Below are 20,592 nucleotides of genomic sequence, written 5' to 3'. Positions count from 1 at the left end.
TCTCCCTCCACAACTTAGTTTACTGCAAAATAATCACTTAAAAAGCTTCTGTAAGAATTGAATGACAATTCCATCCCACAATGTTAAGATGATTTAAGGCAACTTTATTCTTTGAGTATTATTATTCCAGTGCTGCATTTTCCGGGGGCTTGTCGATAGAAGGGCAAACGTTTCATTTACAGTTCAGTTGCAGTAAGAAAAGACAAGTTAATCTTGTATTGAATTAGAGGAGAGAACATGATTCTGTGAAGATCTAGGCACCTTATTAAAAAAAAATCAACGAAGTGTAACAAGTTCTTCAGAAGATGTTGGGTGGATGGCCACTGTCTGGTCAAAATCTGCTTTTGTTGCTCCCATTTTGACAGCCACAGCAAAGCCTTGAAGCATTTCATCACATCCTAACCCTTGCATATGAAGGCCTACCACCTTAAAAACAAACAAACAAACAAACAAACATGTTAATTAAGGCTTTGGTTTTGCATTGGTGATTTAATACTATAATCAGACATCTCATTGATTCCCCAAACCAGCTTTCTTCATCAATAAAAATAGGCTTATATTTACAGTGTTCTCCTTCTCCAATACTGCTCCATTTGCCAGTTCTGCACCAAGTAGAGCCGTGCGTGGTGTCTAGATAAGTATAAACAGACTAGTTGCTCATAGAATCTTTATTCTTCCCCGTTTTGCTCACCTTCTCCTGTTTAGTTGCACACACCAGTTTCATTAGACACTTTGTTTTCCTTTTAGTTACAGCATGATACATTGGGATAAAAGAAGTTGTATAGGTTTTCACATTCTCGCTTCCATATGTAGTTCTAGCTTCCGCTGAAACAGACAAACAGTAAGACAAAAATAAGCATATAGCCTACATAGCTAAGGAAGAGGAACCACAAAGCACAGCAATAATTGCCTTGCTTTAAAAGCCAAAAGGCAGGCTAGACGTGTCTGAATTGCTATGCTAAAGTTTTCGAAAGTATTTGACGTGTCTAAATACAGATGTTATAAAGCAAGAATTGGGAAACTGCAGCCCTCCAGCTGTTGTAGGCTGGGTGGGTGTGGGTGGGTGTGTCAGGACATCCACCAATACTTTCTACAGCACCTACGATAGTTATTCATAAATATCACAATGCACAACACTTTTTTCTACTCAGTTGCCATTCACACTTGGCTGGCATCTCCTACATTGAAGCCACCTCAAGCGTGGCCACATTTCAGTGGAAGTCAAGATGGACACGCCTCCAGTTTTGAACAGATGAGATCTGCAAAGAGCACCTCTCTGTCAGCAAATACACAGTGGCTGGTGTAGGTTCCACCCCATCCTCCATGTGCAGGGCATGCCCACTGGCCCAAAAAAAGATTGGTGACCCCCTCCTGTAATTAAACAGCTCCCATAATCCCTAACCACTGGCCATGCAATATCTGAAGGGCCTCAGGTTCCCCATCCTGGTTTAGAGGGCCTGGGCTGCCAATTTTGCAACTCACAACTCCTTAACCTTTCACTTTCAGAGTTTAAGTCCCGATTTTACATACTAATATAGTTTTTTATGCTTTGAACAAATTAAGAATATGTCTTCTGCACTGAAGTTCAGGAGGATCCTCCACAATAGTCAAGGGGAAATGGGAGGGGATGAAGCAATTCTGCAGCTAGTCTCTAAATTCTAGTTAGCATCTGCAATGTGTTTACGTAGGCACAACCTTTTGTTCTTTATATAGCCTTGCCAAGCCACTGGCAGAAAATGTCCTAGAGTAAAGGATAAAATGGTATTGCATGTCACAAACGCTTAAGGTTACAGCGCCATTTCTTTTGCCCACTGAGCCATAGGAACAAGCAAGACAACAAGACCTAAGATCCTACCTTCTGTTAGTCCCACCGTTCCAATAGGTGGGTGACTGAAGACCACGGTAGGAATGTTGGTGTAGTCAAGTTTAGAATCTTCTTTCCTCTCAAAAATCCTGTGTGCCAGTTTCCTTCCAGCAGCTATTGCAACTGTTAAGGATGAAATTTAGGCATGTCACCTGGCATAGTAACAGGCAACAGTGTCCATTGCCACTCTCCTCCAAGGGATGCATGCAGTACAGGCAGCCCCCCCCCCATTTACGTGGCGTAGGGTAAAGGTAAAGGAACCCCTCACCATTAGGTCCAGTCATGAACAACTCTGGGGTTGCGGCGCTTATCTCGCTTTATGTACAGCTTCTGGGTCATGTGACCATCATGACTAAGCCGCTTTGGCAAACCAGAGCAGCGCACGGAAACGCTGTTTAATGATAAACTGTGGTATCTGCCCCAGTGCAGGCATGCTTACACATGAAGTGATCCAGTGGATGCAGCTGCATGGAGGAACTACAGTAAAGGTAAAGGAACCCCTGACCATTAGGTCTAGTTGTGGCCGACTCTGGGGTTGCGGCGCTCATCTCGCTTTATTGGCCGAGGGAGCCGGCGTACAGCTTTCGGGTCATGTGGCCAGCATGACTAAGCCACTTCTGGAGAACCAGAGCAGCGCACGGAAATGCCGTTTACCTTCCCGCTGGAGCGGTACCTATTTATCTACTTGCACTTTGACGTGCTTTCGAACTGCTAGGTTGGCAGGAGCAGGGACCGAGCAACGGGAGCTCATCCTGTAGCGGGGATTCAAACTGCCAACCTTCTGATTGGCAAGTCCTAGGCCTCTATGGTTTAACCCACAGTGCCACCTGCATCCCAGGAACTACAGACAGCCCCCCATTTACGCAGGGGTTACGTCCCGAGGCACCACGAATGTCAGTGAAATTGCATATAATTGAAACCCATTGAAAAAGCCTGCAGATACCCATTTCTGTCCCCGCCCTACTAGTGATGTTTTTATGACATTTCCAGGTCAGTCCTGGGTTCAGCGCAATGCACGTATACACAGTCGCACGTGTATTGAACACGCGTAAACAGGGAGCTGCCTGTATTTACATCTCTCCATTGCACTGCCCATTTATTCCTACTCTTTGCTTCCTGATTTTTAATCAGTTACTGATCCGTAAGAGGGCATCTCGCCTTATCCCACAATTGCTACGTCTACTCAAGAGCCTTTTTTGAAGAACTTTAACAAACGGTCTCCTTGATCACCCCTATTCCCCATGCTTCTTATACCTGTACAACCAGACCCAGTGATTTGTGAGTTTTTAATTTGCCAGGGATGTGGAACTACAGAACTACAAGACACTGCGGAACTACAAGTCCCATTGGAGTCTAAACAACATCTGGAGGGCCAAACGTTTCGTGTCCCTGGCCTAGAACTTCATCTCATCTCCAGAATTTGCATCAATTATTCTCCATATGACAGGGAACTAAAAAGCTTATATATTGTTTACTTGGTGTGGCAGATCTAAAGGCAAACCTGATAGACTTCTAACAAGTCACACTGCCACACAATTCTTTAATTTTCTGCTAGTGTTTCAGAAATCAGTGATAAGGGAGATACTAAGAGGTCATACCCAGACCTTATTGATGCAATAGATTTACCAGGATCAAAAGGAGTAGTATTCTGTATAGCACCCAGAGAAGTTGATGAGCAGAAAAAGATCCCCAGGCAACCACTTGATTACTTCCCCGTCTTCCTCCCAGTTCTCTCCCACGCTATTTTTGGTGCAGCACGCACAGGTTCCCACATAACATTATAGAAACCTTTTAAGCAAAATAGCATACTAATGTTACCTGGTGTAAGAAGAGCTTTCCCACATACATCTCCAACAGCGTAGATCCCCTTTCTGCTGGTATTTTGGAACTCATCAACAATAATATGACCCATAGAATCTACCTTAATATTCTAAAAATGGAAAGGATAGTTTAAGTCAAACACGACATTCTGGGGAAAGAGTATCCAAGACAAACAGCACTGATTCATCTCTTATTTCTAAGCTGTGTAACTTTTCAGAAAAATTATGTGAACAAGGGAAGGCAGGCCTTTTTCTTCCCACGTAGCCTCAGCACACAAAACACAGGGAACAATTTCAGAGGAGTCAGGCATGAGCTGTATGCTTAGTGTCAGGAGCTATGTGGGATATTTTTCCCATAACATTTAAATGACATTTACTATGTTCAGAGCTTTGCATGTATTATCTCAATAATCCTATGAAAAAATGCAGGTTCGCATAAAATATTTGCTGGTGGGTGGAGGAATTGTTACCTACTATGGTGGTCTGCTCTTTTTATAAGTATTTCTATTCATTCTTTTTAATAGGCTAATCAGAACAGCTTTCTAACTGAACAAAATGAGTTTTTAACTGACTAAACACTGCAGCTCCACTCATAACCACAACACGATGCCAACTATCATATAATCCAGATTCTATATGCAATGTATCAAAATCCCACATTGTCTCAAAGAAATAAAATAATTCCTGCTCACCTGCTGGTCAAGATTTAGCCCCTCTGTGTTTGGCTTTCTACCAATGGCCCATAACAGACAATCAACATCCTCAATAGTTTTAAAGGTGGGTTTCTGACTTGGAGGAGAGGATGTTACAGTTACCGACAGCAGTCCTGAAGGTGACTTTGTGACCGACTTGACCTGTTGAGAAACAGGAGACTTGAGGACAAAGAGCAAAACAGTATGTACAATGACCAAAAAGACTAGCTGCAAGGAAGGTGGATTTTAGGGCTCAACTCGATTTCCTGCTTCAAATTTGTTCTACAGTGGTACCTCCGGTTGCGGACGGAATCCATTCTGGAGCTCTAGTCGGATCCCAAGGTTTTCGCAACCGGAAGTGCCTGTTCTGCGCATGTGTGTGGTGCGGTAGAGCATTTCTGCGCATGTGCACATGGCGAAACCCAGAAAAAGACTTCCGGGTTTGCCGCATGCGTATCCCAAAGGACACGTAACCAGAGGTGCGTGTAAGTACCACTATATTTATTTCACAATTTGTTATAATATCTTTTTTAAAAAAACCTTTATTAGATTTGACATGTCAAGTTATAGGCATGGCTACGTGCCTGCCACAATTCTGTAGAGAAAAACACAATTCTGTTGCACCATTACAGATTCCAGCTTCCTTGGGATCTCTTAATTTCGTTTGAAGAAAAACAACAAGGGCTGCTGGAATCTTGAGAAGTCGCAGCAATGGCCAATTATGTTTTCCAGTGATCGGAGGATGGGGTTGGAGTGTCATGCATTGCTCCTATGCTCCAAACATGCAGAATAAATTATGCAAAAGAAGTACTATGGAAAAAAGTATGCAAAATAGATTTTTAAAAAAAGTGTTATGTGGAAAAACCTGCCCTAATTGTTCTTGGCCTTTTCCAGTTTTATATCAAATTTAATATGTAAGGCCATTGGACAGGGCCTGTCTGTGTCTTCAGAACAGTGTCTCGTGACACCTGTGCCACAGAGAGGTCACTTTGGTGCTGCTAATGCAGCAGAAACAATGCGAGAGGCAGCAGTTACGAGTTTCTGGTTTCTGCAGCCACCGCAGGCGCTGTGATTCTCCAGCAATTTGATTTCACCCCAGGAGGTGCTCTTCATTGTCTCCCGAGACAGACAGATGCCACCTTCAAATAATATACAGTCATACCTCAAGTTAAATGTGCATCGGGTTGAGTGCGTTCAAGTTGTGCTCTATGGCAACCCAGAAGTAACGGAGCGCATTACTTCTGGGTTTCGCCGCTCGCGCAAACGCTCAAAATGACGTCACACACATGCGCAGAAGCGGCGAAACACGACCCGCAGATGCGCCATCACGGCTTGTGTTCCGTTCGGGATGCGAACGGGGCTCCAGAACGGATCCCGTTCGCATCCCGAGGTACCACTGTAATTAATACAAGTTGCAGAATTCAACCTTTCTTCATACAGAATGTGTGACTGACTGGTATCGCTACTCACCCTTGATTTAAGGACAGCTGCAGCTTTCCCAAAATGTACCAACCAAGGTGCAATAAATAGGAGCTCTGTTTTTCTGCTTATGATCTGGCTACTAGCCCTATTAAAAGCAGCTATAAATAGACCAATAAGAGAAGCAGCATGGGCAATAAGTTGAAGAAAAAGGAGGGTGGAGGAGTATTTTTTTACATGTTTGCTACTTCCTTTCATTAAGTATAATACCACTCATAGAAGGAATTAAAGCACAGTTCCTCAAACTGGTGCTTAATAAAAGGTATTAATCCATTAAAACAAACAACATAGCAAGACAAGATGGGAACATCTCTGCATACTTTGCCCCGATAGAAGATCATTCAGCCCCACAAAAACAATCAGGGCTCTATACAGGATAAAATACAAAGGAAAAACACTAGTAAATAGTTAAAACAAAAATAACAAGACATTCCTCCCCTAAATATAGGCACGCAGATGATGAAAGTGATACAGTACATAGATAATACCTGAGAATGTTTCCAGACTTCTACACCACCATGCTCCAGCTCCTGAGTACAGTTTGAGCTGATCATTGAATCAAAGTTTCTCAGCACCTGTTCAGGAAGAACATTAAATGAGACTGTGAGGACACACAGCATATCCACATAACTCATTCAAGAGAGCTAGTGTAGCAGTTATAGCTGTTTCTGAACGCTTGTAACTTCCATATCACTGCATTTTTATAATAAATTCCTGTAAACCGCTTTGAGGTTCACGTGAAAAACAATATATAAATACATTTAATAAATAGTAGTGGCTAACACCAGTCTGTAAACCTAGCAAGGGCAACTCACTAAACCATAATTCTCTAAGCCTCTCCACCCCAAACCCTCAACATGTGGATAATAATACTGGCCTACTTTACAGAGGTGTTGTACAGATTATTGAAGACATAATGGGAATTGAACATTCAGCAACATTATACAAACACTTAGGCATTATTTTTTCCTCTTGTTTTATTGCACTCAGGCTTTTGTCCAGAAGGAACCTGGGCAAAGGTTTGCTGCTTTTCAGATTACAATGCAGGTCAATTTCACAAGAAATGAGAAGGGGTGGTGCATTAATTGATTAATCAATCAATCAATCAATCAATCAATCAATCAATCAATCAATCCATATCAGTTAAAACCTCTTCCCCCACTTAAAATAAGGCATATATACATATATATTTTTGTATGCCACCTTTCCATAGTTCAAACCATGTTCAAGGTTGCTTCCAACATTCTAAAATTACATAATTATGAACAACAAAAGTAGTAATAAACAATAATTAAAACATCAAAAATATACAACCAAATTAAACAATTTCCACATAAATCATAGTAAGATCTAAAATAAAGATACAAAGATTAATACTGATAGCAACAAGCCCCCTCAACAAAACACACTAAATAATGCCCCAGCCCAAGAGGCTGTTCAGCAGTCTTAGCTTTTGTAGCTGGAGTCAGTCCGGGCTCCAGACCAGGTGGAAAAAGGCCTGCAAGGCAGGGAGCAGGTCTTCCAGATCTCACAGCCAAGATGGTTTCTGGCCTGGATCTGGTTTATTGGGAATTCCTCTTCCTCATCCCCTAAGACAACTGTGAATTAAAAGCACTTGCAGCTCTCCACTTTACACAGCACTGACACCGGAAGAGCATAGCAGCCTGACCGCAATGGGAAAGTGCATCCTAGCCAGTGAGTCGACTACAGAGGCTGCACCTGTGGCCTTGGACAGAGCAACAGCTGGAAAACTCAAGTAACAGGGTCTGGATTAGCCAGTGCTAAGAGATATCACGTCTTGCAGCAGACAGGTCCTGGATGTCTCATAGCAATTGCAAGAGAAGGTTTGCATGCAGCCAGCTGCTGGGGATTTAAGGAAGGGTCCTGCTTGCAGTTTTGGAGAACCAAGGGAGCTGCTTGGGAGAGGAGAAAAGCTAGAGAGGTTCCACTCAGCTGGCAAATCAGAGTCTCTCTTCTTGCATAGATTTTGAGTCCACGGCTCACTTGACCAACTGCATTCTTTGTGCGGCACCCCTATGGGGCTCAGGAGCTCAGCTATGTCACCCCTTGCCTGCAGAGCTGGCAGTCTCTCGCCCTTTTTCAAACAACCTCCCTTGTGGAGTGTTCCCTCAACCTCCTCTCCCCTCTCCTTGGGAGTCCTCTGGGCAGCCGTAGCTGCCGCCCCTGGTCTGCCGCCCCTGCACCACCCTCTGCCCCAAAGAGAGGTGCTTCCTCACACTGCCCCACAGGGGGCTGGGAAGCACCCCCCGGCCAGCCCCAGAAGCACCATTCACCTGCGGAGCTTGTAGCCAGGGCTGCTGCAATAAACAGCTGTGTGAGCCTTTGGGAGGCAGAGATGTGAGAGGGCATCAGAGGAGGGAGGGAAGAGGGACAGAGGCCAGTGTTGGCTTATTGGAATGAAGGTATAAACAAAACCAGGTTATTTATGTATGTGATGTCAGCAGCAAGGGTTATAGTGGCAAAACACTGGAAAGATAAAAATACACCCACTAAAGATGAATGGGTAGTTGAATTGTGCGAGTACTTGGAGCTCACAAAGCTGACAGATGCAATAAGAGATAAACCTAAAAAGATGGTGAAAGAAGAATGGGAATGTTTAAATAATTATCTAGGGGATAAGGGTTCATCAATAAAGACCTGGTTATGTTTAGAATGATACCGCATAGGGAAATGTTCCCTGATACGAAGATGAGGGATTCTATGGAATGCAAATAGAGAGAATTGATAAGAATAATTATCTGTTGTGACCTTGACGGAAGCGTTCAATAGACGAGCCTTCTTGTGCTTTGTCTCATTTTCCCCCTCCCCTTTTTTTCCTTCCTTCTCCTTCTCCTTTCCTTTTCCTTTTTTCTTTCCCATAATGGCTTATGTTCTATGCCATGTATTTGATATATTTTGTAGCTTTTTTTAGCCTTTTCCATTATTATTACTAAGTATTTTTCTTTTGTAATTTTGGTTGTTTATATTTATCTGTATATGTTTAAAGCAAAATAAATATTACTTTTTTAAAAAAAGAAGGTATAAAGAAATCACTCTCTGGCTCATTTTTAAATGGCTTTTTACTCAGAGTTCTGGGCACAGTCTTCCTGCGTGTCCATCTTGCCAGATGAGTGCTTCCTTGCCCAGCCAATCAGTGCAAGGAATTAAAAGCGTGCACAACAGAGCCCAAGCCTTGCTTTTTATTGCATTGGCCAATATACAGCAGAGCAGTCAGTACAATGAAAAAGTGAGTGTGCCTTACCTCACCATAACGTATCAGTAAGGACGTCTTTGAACCCAGGGCTGAAAGAATGCCAGCTATCTCCACAGCTATGTATCCAGCACCGACGACAACACTGCGCCTGAAAGAATAACGGGTTTTGAGCCGTATCTCACACACCCTACGAAGTTCCTGCTGGAAACATATTCTACTGCACCCTTAGCTATGCTTTGCCTGAGTGCCTCGTACTTAGAGCCAGTGTGGTGGAGTGGTTAAGAGCGGTAGACTCGTAATCTGGTGAACCGGCTTCGCATCTCGGCTCCTCCACATGCAGCTGCTGGGTGACCTTGGGCTAGTCACACTTCTCTGAAGTCTCTCAGCCCCACTTACCTCACAGAGTGTTTGTTGTGAGGGAGGAAGGGAAATGAAATTGTTAGCCACTTTGAGATTCCTTAGGGTAGTGATAAAGCGGGATATCAAATCCAAACTCTTCTTCTTCTTCTACTGAGGCAGTCAGGATCTTCACTCAGCAGACAGTTAAAACTATGGAAGCTGCTGCTCAAAATGTAGTGATAGTCATCCTTAAGTAAAGGTAAAGGGACCCCCGACCATTAGGTCCAGTTGCGGATGACTCTGGGGTTGCGGCGCTCATCTCGCTTTACTGGCCGAGGGAGCAGGCGTACAGCTTCCAGGTCATATGGCCAGCATGACTAAGCCGCTTCTGGCGAACCAGAGCAGCGCATGGAAACACCGTTTACCTTCCCACCGGAGCAGTACCTATTTATCTACTTGCACTTTGGTGTGCTTTTGAACTGCTAGGTTGGCAGGAGCTCACCCCGTTGCGGGATTCAAACTGCCGACCTTCTGATCGGCAAGTGCTAGGCTCTGTGGTTTAACCCACAGCATCACCCGTGTCCCTAGATGGTCCTAAAAGCGAATTGGACAAATGCATGGAGGGAGGACTATGCTATCAATAGCTTCTAGTCATGAAATCTATATGCTACTTCCAAGATCAGAGACATACCTCTTGGTACCTGTCGCTGGGGAATAACAGCAAGAGAGGGCTATCGCTCTCATGTTCCACCTGTGGGTTTCCTATAGACATCTGGGCAACTACACATGTTCAGATGAAAGTAAACCTCCTCCCATCTTCCAGAGTTCTGGCCAATGAGTGCAGAAGCACTAGCAAACATTTGGCTACATGATGTGTGCGTTTTATAAATGACCAAATAATTATATGAAAGTTTGGTTGATTTTAATTAACTTAATGACTCAAATTGAGCATTTTGCTGCACTGATTTGCAAACCACACCACCACAAGCCTGCTAAACTTTTCTCAAAACACAAACAATGCCAATACAGAGCAAACCGTGTGTGTGTGTGAACGAACAAGTCATTAGAAGTGATGAGGAGGAATGTTTTGCAATGATATTCAACTGCTCCTAAACAAGAATTTTATAGGTTTCACGTATCTCCCCAAACCAATGTGTCAAAACATCTATTTACAAGCCAGACATGAGACTTTGTGCTGATTCTTGCTATTCTGAGATGCAACCCAGAAAGTAGGATTGGGACAATCGAAAAGAACAGCATGAAGGAGCCTGAACTCTACAACCTCCAATTTTAGTACTACATAAAACCAGCCAGTAAGGTAAATCTCCTTTAGGTGCAATTCAGCAACTGTTAAACATTTGTAAACCCCATTGCTTTCAATGGAAGACTGGGTGCAAACTTCTACCTACTTCCCTAATGGAAGCAAGCCTCACTTAATTCAAGAGGACTTACAATGCATATAATGCACTGTTAGGCACATACTTAAGCCCTCTTGCATTAAAATTAATTGTGTTTACAAGTGCTTAAATTTGTCTGGATTTTGCCCGCAGATTTTTCTCAGGCAACAAAAGGAACAAAGGCTCTAATCTAGCTCTAGACTAATACCTGATATGCATCTGGACTGACCAGATGCTATATGGGGCATCTTTAGCACTTCTGCAACTTGCAACAGTAAATACAGCACTATGAGGGACCTCACTAGCCTTTTCCCTGCACTTAAGATATTTATAGACATTTGAGGGATGTACGTGAGCCCCACCTCACCCCGCCTATCGCACAGTAACCCACAGCCAGCATGCTCTATTTCTCAAATAATCTCCATTACGATGTGGAAACTGAGGACAGGTTCACCCTAGATTGGCAACTTACTTGGGCAGCTCTTCAAGGTCAAAAAAACCATCACTAGTAATTCCCAAGCTGGCCCCTGCAAAGCAATGAGACACTACCCTGAATATCAAAGTCCACTTATGTATAAATAGATCTTAGCTATGCAAATATTCAACTTTTCTTACAGCTCATTCACTAATGCAGAACAGCTGCATACAATACAATTCAATACTGCAAGCAGGAAAAACAGGCTTCTCCTAAACTGGGGCGAAGATGGTAAACATCTTAAAAATGTGGCGAATGCACTCCCACAATTGTCTCCGCAGCAATCCTGAAATTGTAAGTTCCTTGGGGCAGGGCTTGCCGGACTTTTCAAAAATTACTCCATGTACATTTATGGCCCTTAATAATTAACATGGAGAGGGGGAGAGGAGGAACATTCCTGAAAAATGCATGTATTCCCCAAAGATCAGCAAAACACAACGAGCAGCACAGGCAATGAGGGCAACTGCGTTTGCCAAGGATTAATATTACAAAGTACAGCAAGTTATTGCTTAATCTTTTGAAGCAAGAAGCTCAACTGTCATATCAGCTTTTTTAGATCTTTCCTAATCACAGGACAAAGAGAGCTATTTCCATTTGCTTTACCTCACCCTCCAGCTGCTCCCAAGAAAAATCTTGATGAGATTCTTGCCTTTTAGAATAAAATGGGGGGAGGTAACAAGAAGGGCTGGGTGATATCTGGTTTTCAACATCACGATGTATCACCAGCTAAATATCGCAATATAATGATGTATCACAATGTCAGAAATAAGGATGGAACTATGTAGAGGTCAACAGTAGGGCTGGGTGATATCTGTTTTTCAACCTTGTGATATATCACCTGCAAAATATCATGACATATCAATATATCAAAATCTGTGAAATAAGGATGGAGCTACGTAGAGGCATTGGCAGACTTCACGGTTTTCCCCACATTGTGATTTTTGCATAGCGCATGCACACACACCATGAGTCACAATATATTGCCAGGTCAAAAATTATGAAACCAGTATCACAATATGGACTTTGTTTCGGACAATGTATCGATACATCACCCAGCCCTAGGAACAGGGCAATAATGATGATGTCATTTTGGATGTGAAGTTACTGGATATTTCTATTTCTGAACTATATGCGCATTTAAACTTTGATGTATGTTAAATGAACTTCCAACCACTGAATTTTTAGCGTTACATTGTAGTGATATTATAATTTTCATTATGTATTGTTATTATTGGGATACTACGCTTTGAAGGTTTAAGTGCTTTGAGAAACCGTTGTGTTTGCAAAAAATGTGGCATGTAAATGACTTACCCGGTACCTCACTTTCACTGGGGACTGAAGGCTGCCCACCAGTTGCAATCAGGATATGGGGTGCTGTGTATTTTTTACCATCCACTTCAATCGTGCCTTTGCCATCAGGTGTGAACGAAGCATCACCACGAATAGTTTCTACATTGGACTAATGAAATTAGGTTGAAAATGAGCTGTCAATCTATACGTCAATTCAAAGACCAGATAAAGAATTTCACAAGACATTTTAGCTATTCCCTATGTTGTCACAGTGCTACCTGGTTGGTGTGCCGATTTCTCTCATCTGTTGATTCTCTCATGAATTTAAATAATTGAACAAGTCTGAGTTATCCAAAGCTCTCCTATATATTTTGTCATAAATTCAGAGAAACCTCTATACCAGGCTTCCTCAACCTCGGCCCTCCAGCTGTTTTTGGCCTACAACTCCCATGATCCATAGCTAGCAGGACCAGTGGTCAGGGATGATGGGAATTGTAGTCTCAAAACATCTGGAGGGCTGAGGTTGAGGAAGCCTGTTCTATACTAATAGAGCAGGTAGAACTAAAGGCAATACAGACTTAAATTCATTACTACCTCTATCCAAACTTCTCTAGGGGAATTAGGATCTCAAATAGATAATTCTTTGTACCCTCAGCATACAAACTATACTTCCTAGGGTTACTTAGAGAACCTATGACAGATAGAAAAAAAAGACTGATATAAAATCAACATATATTAGCAATGTGGATAGGGCTAAGACATTATCAGAGGCGGGGCTGCAAATCCTAAAGCATTTCCGGATTGGTGAAAGAGATTTTACAAAAGTGCTGTGCTCTGAAACTAAAAGGAATATATTTCCAAGAGCGAAGGATGGTTGTCTCAAAGGAGTAAGATGAACCAGCAGAGCCCTCTAGATTCTATACTGTGAAACTCATCGCTTGCAGCTGGAGGAAAGAGGCTTAACGATCGGTTGAGGTGCAAAACAGGAACATTTACAAACCTTGTTCAAATTATTTTGATAGATATCATTCAGTCGTTTCACATAAGCATCACGCTTTTCCTTAATTACTCTGTAATAAAATAAGTTTTGTGTGACAAAATTATCTCTCTCTTGCACTAGCAAAACTATGGCTCAAAAAAACCACAACCTAACCTTATCCCTCCTTCAAATACCTATTCATTATTTGCTTTAGGAATTTACATCCCATCAAAAAAAAAATCAAAAAGCAGGTACATTGGGTAGGCAGAACTGTTTATAAAGCCAGTGGCCAACTGTTTATAAAGCCAAAATAATAAAACCAGAAGATGAGCCAGTTTTTAAAAGCTTCAAACTTTTTTCTCCATTGACTGAGCTGCTTTGCTGTCAAAAGACAGCCTTGTGCATTTCAGTGGGACAAGAATATAAATACCTTATAGTAGATTGTAGGAAATCTGATGAATGGGGTACATTCAGCTACTATTAATGATGCTCCAAATATTTCGCCCATCTTCCACTCAATTCAGTGGGGCAAGCATATCAGAACCTCTTAGCAAATTGTACCCCACTCATCGCAATAGTCTGATGGTGCACATTTATTTCCACAGAAAGGAATTTTAACCTGACTTACCGCCAGTTAAACTTCACATCGGATACTTCAAAACCATAATCTGCATGATCATGGATGAATTCAGAGTGGACAGCAGTGTTCCACATCACCTGTTTGGGGAGGGGAGGGTGCAGTGAGAACATCCAGGGTTTAATTTAAAAATAAATGAAAAACCAAACACCACTATTTATTGTATAATGCAGGATAATGTCAATAAACATTTTGATATGTTGATGGGGGGGGGAGGTATAATGCATAAAGGATTTTACATTGGGACAGCAGTTTAGACATATCAGGCCCACACAACTTGCAACCCACCACGATAAACATAACCCACTAGGCATGTTCTGTAGTCTGCAAAATACTTTAAAAGCTCAATTTTAAATTCACTCAGTCTTTCTCTAAAGCAGTTCTTCTGGTAACTACCAGCTTTTTTTTTTAATCAAGAATAGTCTGAAAGATCCCCACTCACTCCCAGAGGCAGTGGGACAGGAGACCTGTATCTTCAGTCAACAGCCCATAACCTGCCATTTACAACTCTACCTGCTTTGCCAAAAGGATGGCTTCTAGGCAAAGGGCACGCTCCAATTTGCCAGCCTCCCTGCGGCTACTTGGAAAAATCCACTGTCTGCAGCGGATGGAGACACCAGCCATCAATTTTCTATTAAACGATTATGATCCCAAGATTTCATTTTCATTTTATTTTCCCCAAACGAGCATCATTGCATCAGGCTATTTTGATTGTCTTCCCATCAAAACACGCCAATGCAATTTCTTAAGTTCATATTTGAGCCTGTTCACGGAGAAGGCAAGAGAAAAACCAGCAACGTTTTCTTTCTAACAATAAAGGACGCTTGCTTCATACATTGCAATGTTGGCTTCTCAACCCCTCAGAACCGGATCAGCCAGAAGAGCCTTGGGAAATTAGGCACTTAGCAGGAGTAACAGCAATCCTAAATTAGACAGCAGAGAAGCGAAGCGATGGCTCCCCCGGTGTATACGAAACCACACCAGCTCACAATGGCCAAGGATATAAAGACAGTTGTCTTTTTCTTTCTTTAACAGCTCACGCCTGACATAGATGGGGAGTCCCCAAGGAAGGGCCCCTGGAGCGATCTACAAGGCTTAAGTCTAGCAGACCTCAAGCTTCTGGGACCCCCGCCATTGGTAGGACAACCAGTGAAGTGGAAAGGCCCAGGGTGTCTTTTACATGCCATCTAACATCCCCCCAGCCATCTGATAGCATTTAGTTTATTATCTGGAATCTTGTCTTTATGTTGTATGTTATATGGTGTATGCTTGCGATTGTAAAATTTTAATTCGAAAAACTAAATAAATAATACAGTCATACCTCGGGTTACAGATGCTTCATGTTGTGTTTTTTCGGGTTACGGACCGCTGAAACCCGTAAGTATTGGAACGGGTTACTTCCGGGTTTCGGCAGTCACGCATGCGCAGAAGTGCTAAATCGCGCTTTGCGTGTGCGCAGAAGCACCGAGCCACAACCTGCGCATGTGCAGACGCGAACGTGCATCCCGCACGGATCACGTTCACAACCCGAGCGTTGGGTTTATGTATATGTATCAGCAAAAGTTGAACTGTGCACTGAAATCTCTGCTTTGAAGAGTACGCTTTGCCCTCAATGCAATCAAACTGAAACTCAGTATGGAAAATAAGAATGCTAAGTTTACTACAGTCAAACCTCGATTGTTGAATGTAATCTGTTCTGGAAGCCCATTTGGCTTCCGAAACGTTTGACAAATGAAGTGCAGCTTCCGACTGGAAGTGATTACCTGCACTCAAGCGGAAGCCGTGTCGGATGTTCAGCTTCCAAAAAATGTTTGAAAATCAGAGCATTTACTTGCAGGTTTTCGACGTTCGGGAGCCAAAACGTTCCAAAACGGACCCATTCAGGAACTGAGGTTTGACTGTATAGGAAATACATGTTGGATAGGAAGAAATCTACTTCAAAAAATCTAGGATGGAAATGCAGAAAGCCATGCTTGCTCTTTTATCTTTCTACAGGGCAGACAAAAGGAAATATGTCTACTCCTCTAAGGTGGGACAAAGAAAAAGTATAAACACCCTGAGAGTATCAGTGTAGCAACTGAGGAAAGGTCAGCACAGATTCATTCAGAAAGACAAGTCTAGGAGGCTTGGCGGTTCCTGTCCACCTACTTTCTGGCCATGGAAACCCAGCAGCCTTAATGCAACTGAGTTGCATCCCAGCACTTTCAACAGCATCAACATCAGGGAGAGAGTTAGAATAGCACTCTGATAACAGTTCTTTCTAGAATAGAAGCAGAACGCCAGACCACACTGTGCCAAGTGCCCCTCCCATACAAAATCACACATAAGCAAAAAGGCAGATGCTTTTTGAGTGATCTGGCCATTTTCTTGTGTTCATCTGCATTTAGAAGACAATGGTCTCCTTGGGTAGCAATCTGACACATGCAGAGAGCCTAAGAATATACTTTAAAACCATTTCTAGCTGTTACTGCCGCTGAGTTTTCACTTCACACAATTTAAAAATAAAATAAAACAAGTTAATAGTGACACATTAAACGGTTTGTTTTTACCTTTTTAGGAACACATCCAACATTCACCTGAAAACGAATAATAAACAGTGTCAAGCCCCAACGATACTAAGCAAGTATTTAGCAAACATCACAAACAGGTTACAAGATAATTTGTTATGGATAGATTTTTATTATTTCTTTATTACAGTAGTTCAGAGGCATATTGCCCTAATATACAGCCAACATGAGTGGTAGGCACTGCTATCTTTATCCTCCATAAATTTGTCAAATCCCCTCTTAAAAACATTTAAGCTGGTGGGCATCCTTACATTTTGAGGTAGCAAATCCCATAGTTCAACAATGGACTGTGTGAAGGAAGTATTTTCCTTACCTGGATTCAATAAATATGGAGATTATAAGTGACCTACCTTACTTGTAAGGTACTTGACCTACCCTCTTGTAAGGGTGACTGAGATAATGTACGTGAAGTACTGGATTCCGGCATGAGATGGAATTGCATTGCTGACTAACAAAACTATTTTAGATTTGGATTTTATTGTTGTCTTGTATAACATGTTACATACATATCTTTGTATGAGTTAATTGCTTCCAAAGCCTTGGTTACAATGTTGCCTACACATTTAAGAAACAAAGATTTGACTACAATAAATATGAGGTATCACAATTATAAATATAACAGTTGCCTCCTCCATTGTTGAAATTCTGTAGCAAGCTCCTTGGAAGCAGATGTACAATGATGGGTTCTTTATATTCAGTCGAGTGACCAAGAAACAGAACTCAGAATGGGGCAGAAAGAAACAAGACATGATTCTCAATTACTTGATTTTCAACAGAAGAGGACCTCAGAGGAAGAGAGCAAGTTTAGCACCGCACTGCTTTGTGGCGTCACCCGACAGGCTCTGCTTCCATATAATTAAATGGTTGCAGCCATTCGTTCCAACTGGGAAAAAGAAATGGTGACACTTGGGAATATTACAAGAAGGTTAAAATGTACCCTTCATCACGGACAACTGTGTAACCTGGCCCTCACAAATCAAGAACCCAGAAAGGATGGCAACAAACACATGATTAAAAATTACATTTATATCATGTCTTTCCTAAAAGGAGATCAAACTGATCTGTAGAAAGGACTCTGTGAACTGAAAGCAGATACACTGTGTGTACTTTTGTAACCCAAGAAAATATTTAATAAAAACAAAGCTTTAAAAAGATACATGACTCTCCCCCCCCCCCATTTTATGTTCACAACAACCCTGAGAGACAGAGACTGGTCCACAGTCCACCCGTGAGCTTTATAGCTGAGGGGGAGATTTACGGTAAATCCTGGTCTTCCCAGGACTTTTTAACCACTACCATAATAACTGACATGTCGCACAGGCATAGCCAGGATTTTTGTTAGGTAGGGCAGGACTTGGGGGCAGGGGCAGAACCAACGTGATTGATCAGTTAGTTAAGTATTTCTATTGTTTTACTTGATGGCTAAGACCATGGACACGTGGTCCTTTTGCAAGGATGATACACAACATTGTGAAGTGTACCACATTTTGGGGCACGGAAATAACGCTTGGCATGCAGAAAACGGTGAAAGCACTCTTTCATTAATTCAAAGTTTCAGGTTTTTTGTTTCCTCTCCCCTGAGCCATTTGAAATGTAAAGCTACTAGGGCTGGCACATGAGGGCAGCATATGGAACATCCTAAAATCTAAGTCATAATTTCTGCCTAAAGAAGTAGACCTAAAGATAACACACAGTGGCCTTCTCTCTCTGTCAAATGCATGCACACATTTCCTCTGTTCCTCTTTCCAAGTTCAGTGTGTGTGTGTCTGCATGCATGTGTGTGTGTGTGTGCACAAGGAAATAAAAAGCAGAAAACAGATTAATGTTCTTATTACAACTTTCCTGTGCTCCTGGTCATCCTTAAGTGCGGGGCGTGGGGCAATTAACACCTGAGAGATGCCCTCCTGACTTGCACACAGGGAGTTCCCAGGGTTCAATCCCCAGGCAGGGGCTGGGAGACACCCTGTACAGCCCGTTGTCAGTCTGTGTTGACAACACTGAGCTAGAGGGACCACTGTTCAGCTTCATATAATCATAGGCTTGTAGAGCTGGAAGGGGCTCCAAGGGTCATCTAGCCCAACCCCCTACAATGCAAGCATCTCAGCTAGATCATGCACAACAGGTGGCTGTCCAACCTCCCTTTGCTGTGTGTTTTACAGAATAATAAAACTGGAAGGGGCTCCAAGGGTCATCTAGTCCAGTGTTTCCCAACCTTGTGCCTCCAGCTGTTTTTGGACTACAATTCCCATCATCCCTTGCCACTGGTCTTGCTAGTCAGGGATGATGGGAGTTGTAGTTCAAAAACAGCTGGAGGCACAAGGTTGGGATTCTAGTCCAACCCGCTTCAATGCAAGCATTTCAGCTAGATCATGCACAACAGGTGGAAACCCAGCCTCCCTTTGCACTGTGGTTCATAGAAAAGAGTTGGAAGGGGCTCCAAGGGTCATCTAGTCCAACCCGCTTCAATGCAAGCATTTCAGCTAGATCATGCACAACAGGTGGAAACCCAGCCTCCCTTTGCACTGTGGTTCATAGAAAAGTTGGAAGGGGCTCCAAGGGTCATCTAGTCCAACCCGCTTCAATGCAAGCATTTCAGCTAGATCATGCACAACAGGTGGAAACCCAGCCTCCCTTTGCACTGTGGTTCATAGAAAAGAGTTGGAAGGGGCTCCAAGGCTCATCTAGTCCAACCCGCTTCAATGCAAGCATTTCAGCTAGATCATGCACAACAGGTGGAAACCCAGCCTCCCTTTGCACTGTGGTTCATAGAAAAGAGTTGGAAGGGGCTCCAAGGGTCATCTAGCCCGACCCGCTTCAATGCAAGCATTTCAGCTGGATTATACACGACAGGCGGCCGTCCAGCCTCCCTTTGCACTGCGTTTCACGGAATCACAGAGTTGGAAGGGTCCCCCCCCCCGGCCCCAGGGTCATCTAGTCCAACCCGCCGCAAGGCAGGCCCCCCAACTCCACCATAAGCCACGGAGGGCCGCCCAACCTTCCCGGGTGCCGCGTTTCCTCCCGGCCAAGTTTCCTAAGCGCCTCCCGCTCCGGGACTCACGCAGGTGCCGCCGAGCCGCCCTCTCTCCACCACGGCCACCCGAGCGCCGAGCTCCGCCGCCCGCCGAGCGCTGGCCAGGCCGCCCGAGCCGCCTCCCAGCACCAGGTAGTCGAAGGCCGTCGGAGAGGAGGCGCGGAGCTGGGCCATGGCGGCGGCGCGACTAGCAGGAAGGAGGAAGGCCGCCACGGCCAGGGGAGAACGCGGGCGCGGCCACCGCATCCCGCCTCCTGTCCTGCCCCCGCAGCGGGCCAGGCGAGGCGGGCGGGCGGGGAAGAAGGCGGGCCAGGCAGGCCAGGCCGCGGCGCTGGAAGGCGCCAAGACGCGGCGCAGCGCCTCGGTTAGGCCGCCTCAGCGAGCGAATCCTAGAATCCTAGAGTTGGAAGAGACCACAAGGGCCATCGAGTCCAACCCCCTGCCAAGCAGGAAACACCATCAGAGCCCTCCTGACATATGGTTGTCAAGCCTCTGCTTAAAGACCTCCAAAGAAGGAGACTCCACCACACTCCTAGGCAGCAAATTCCACTGTCAAACAGCTCGTACTGTCAGGAGGTTCTTCCTAATGTTTAGGTGGAATCTTCTTTCTTGTAGTTTGGAACCATTGCTCCGTGTCCGCTTCTCTGGAGCAGCAGAAAACAACCTTTCTCCCTCCTCTATGTGACATCCTTTTATATATTTGAACATGGCTATCAGGGGTCTGCAACCTGCGGCTCTGGAGCCGCATGTGGCTCTTTTACACCTTTGCCGTGGCTCCAGGGCGAATACTAGCAAGGGGAGGCGCATT

The 20,592-nt window shown here is 43.7% G+C and overlaps 1 protein-coding gene across 1 annotated transcript; it reads right to left on the bottom strand.

Annotated features, from left to right (window-relative positions):
• Positions 1-83: 83 nt before the first annotated feature.
• GSR (glutathione-disulfide reductase) lies at positions 84-20,045 on the bottom strand. The gene is made up of 13 exons (XM_079959567.1): positions 19,812-20,045; positions 16,736-16,762; positions 14,178-14,266; positions 13,571-13,640; positions 12,592-12,739; positions 11,278-11,332; positions 9,118-9,217; positions 6,344-6,430; positions 4,377-4,538; positions 3,683-3,794; positions 1,856-1,987; positions 692-825; positions 84-426 (listed from the first exon to the last, which is right to left on the bottom strand). The coding sequence occupies exons 1-13, from the start codon at positions 20,028-20,030 to the stop codon at positions 277-279; spliced, it is 1,485 nt and encodes a 494-aa protein (XP_079815693.1). The 5' UTR covers positions 20,031-20,045; the 3' UTR covers positions 84-276.
• Positions 20,046-20,592: the final 547 nt, after the last annotated feature.

Source organism: Podarcis cretensis (genome assembly GCF_951804945.1).
Source record: "Podarcis cretensis genome assembly, chromosome: 17".
NCBI classification, from domain to species: domain Eukaryota; kingdom Metazoa; phylum Chordata; class Lepidosauria; order Squamata; family Lacertidae; genus Podarcis; species Podarcis cretensis.
This window is presented reverse-complemented; position numbering and strand designations above follow the sequence as displayed.

What these genes read in the sequence shown, in the direction of transcription:
- GSR (XM_079959567.1), bottom strand. Translation starts at nt 20,030, where the DNA reads ATGCGGTGGCCGCGCCCGCGTTCTCCCCTGGCCGTGGCGGCCTTCCTC. An exon ending in CAGTGAAAGTGAGGTACCGG is followed by an intron (nt 11,333 to 12,591) that starts GTAAGTCATTTA and finishes ATTGCTTTGCAG; the next exon opens with GGGCCAGCTTGGGAATTACT. An exon ending in AACGGTGGGACTAACAGAAG is followed by an intron (nt 826 to 1,855) that starts GTAGGATCTTAG and finishes TGTCTGTTTCAG; the next exon opens with CGGAAGCTAGAACTACATAT.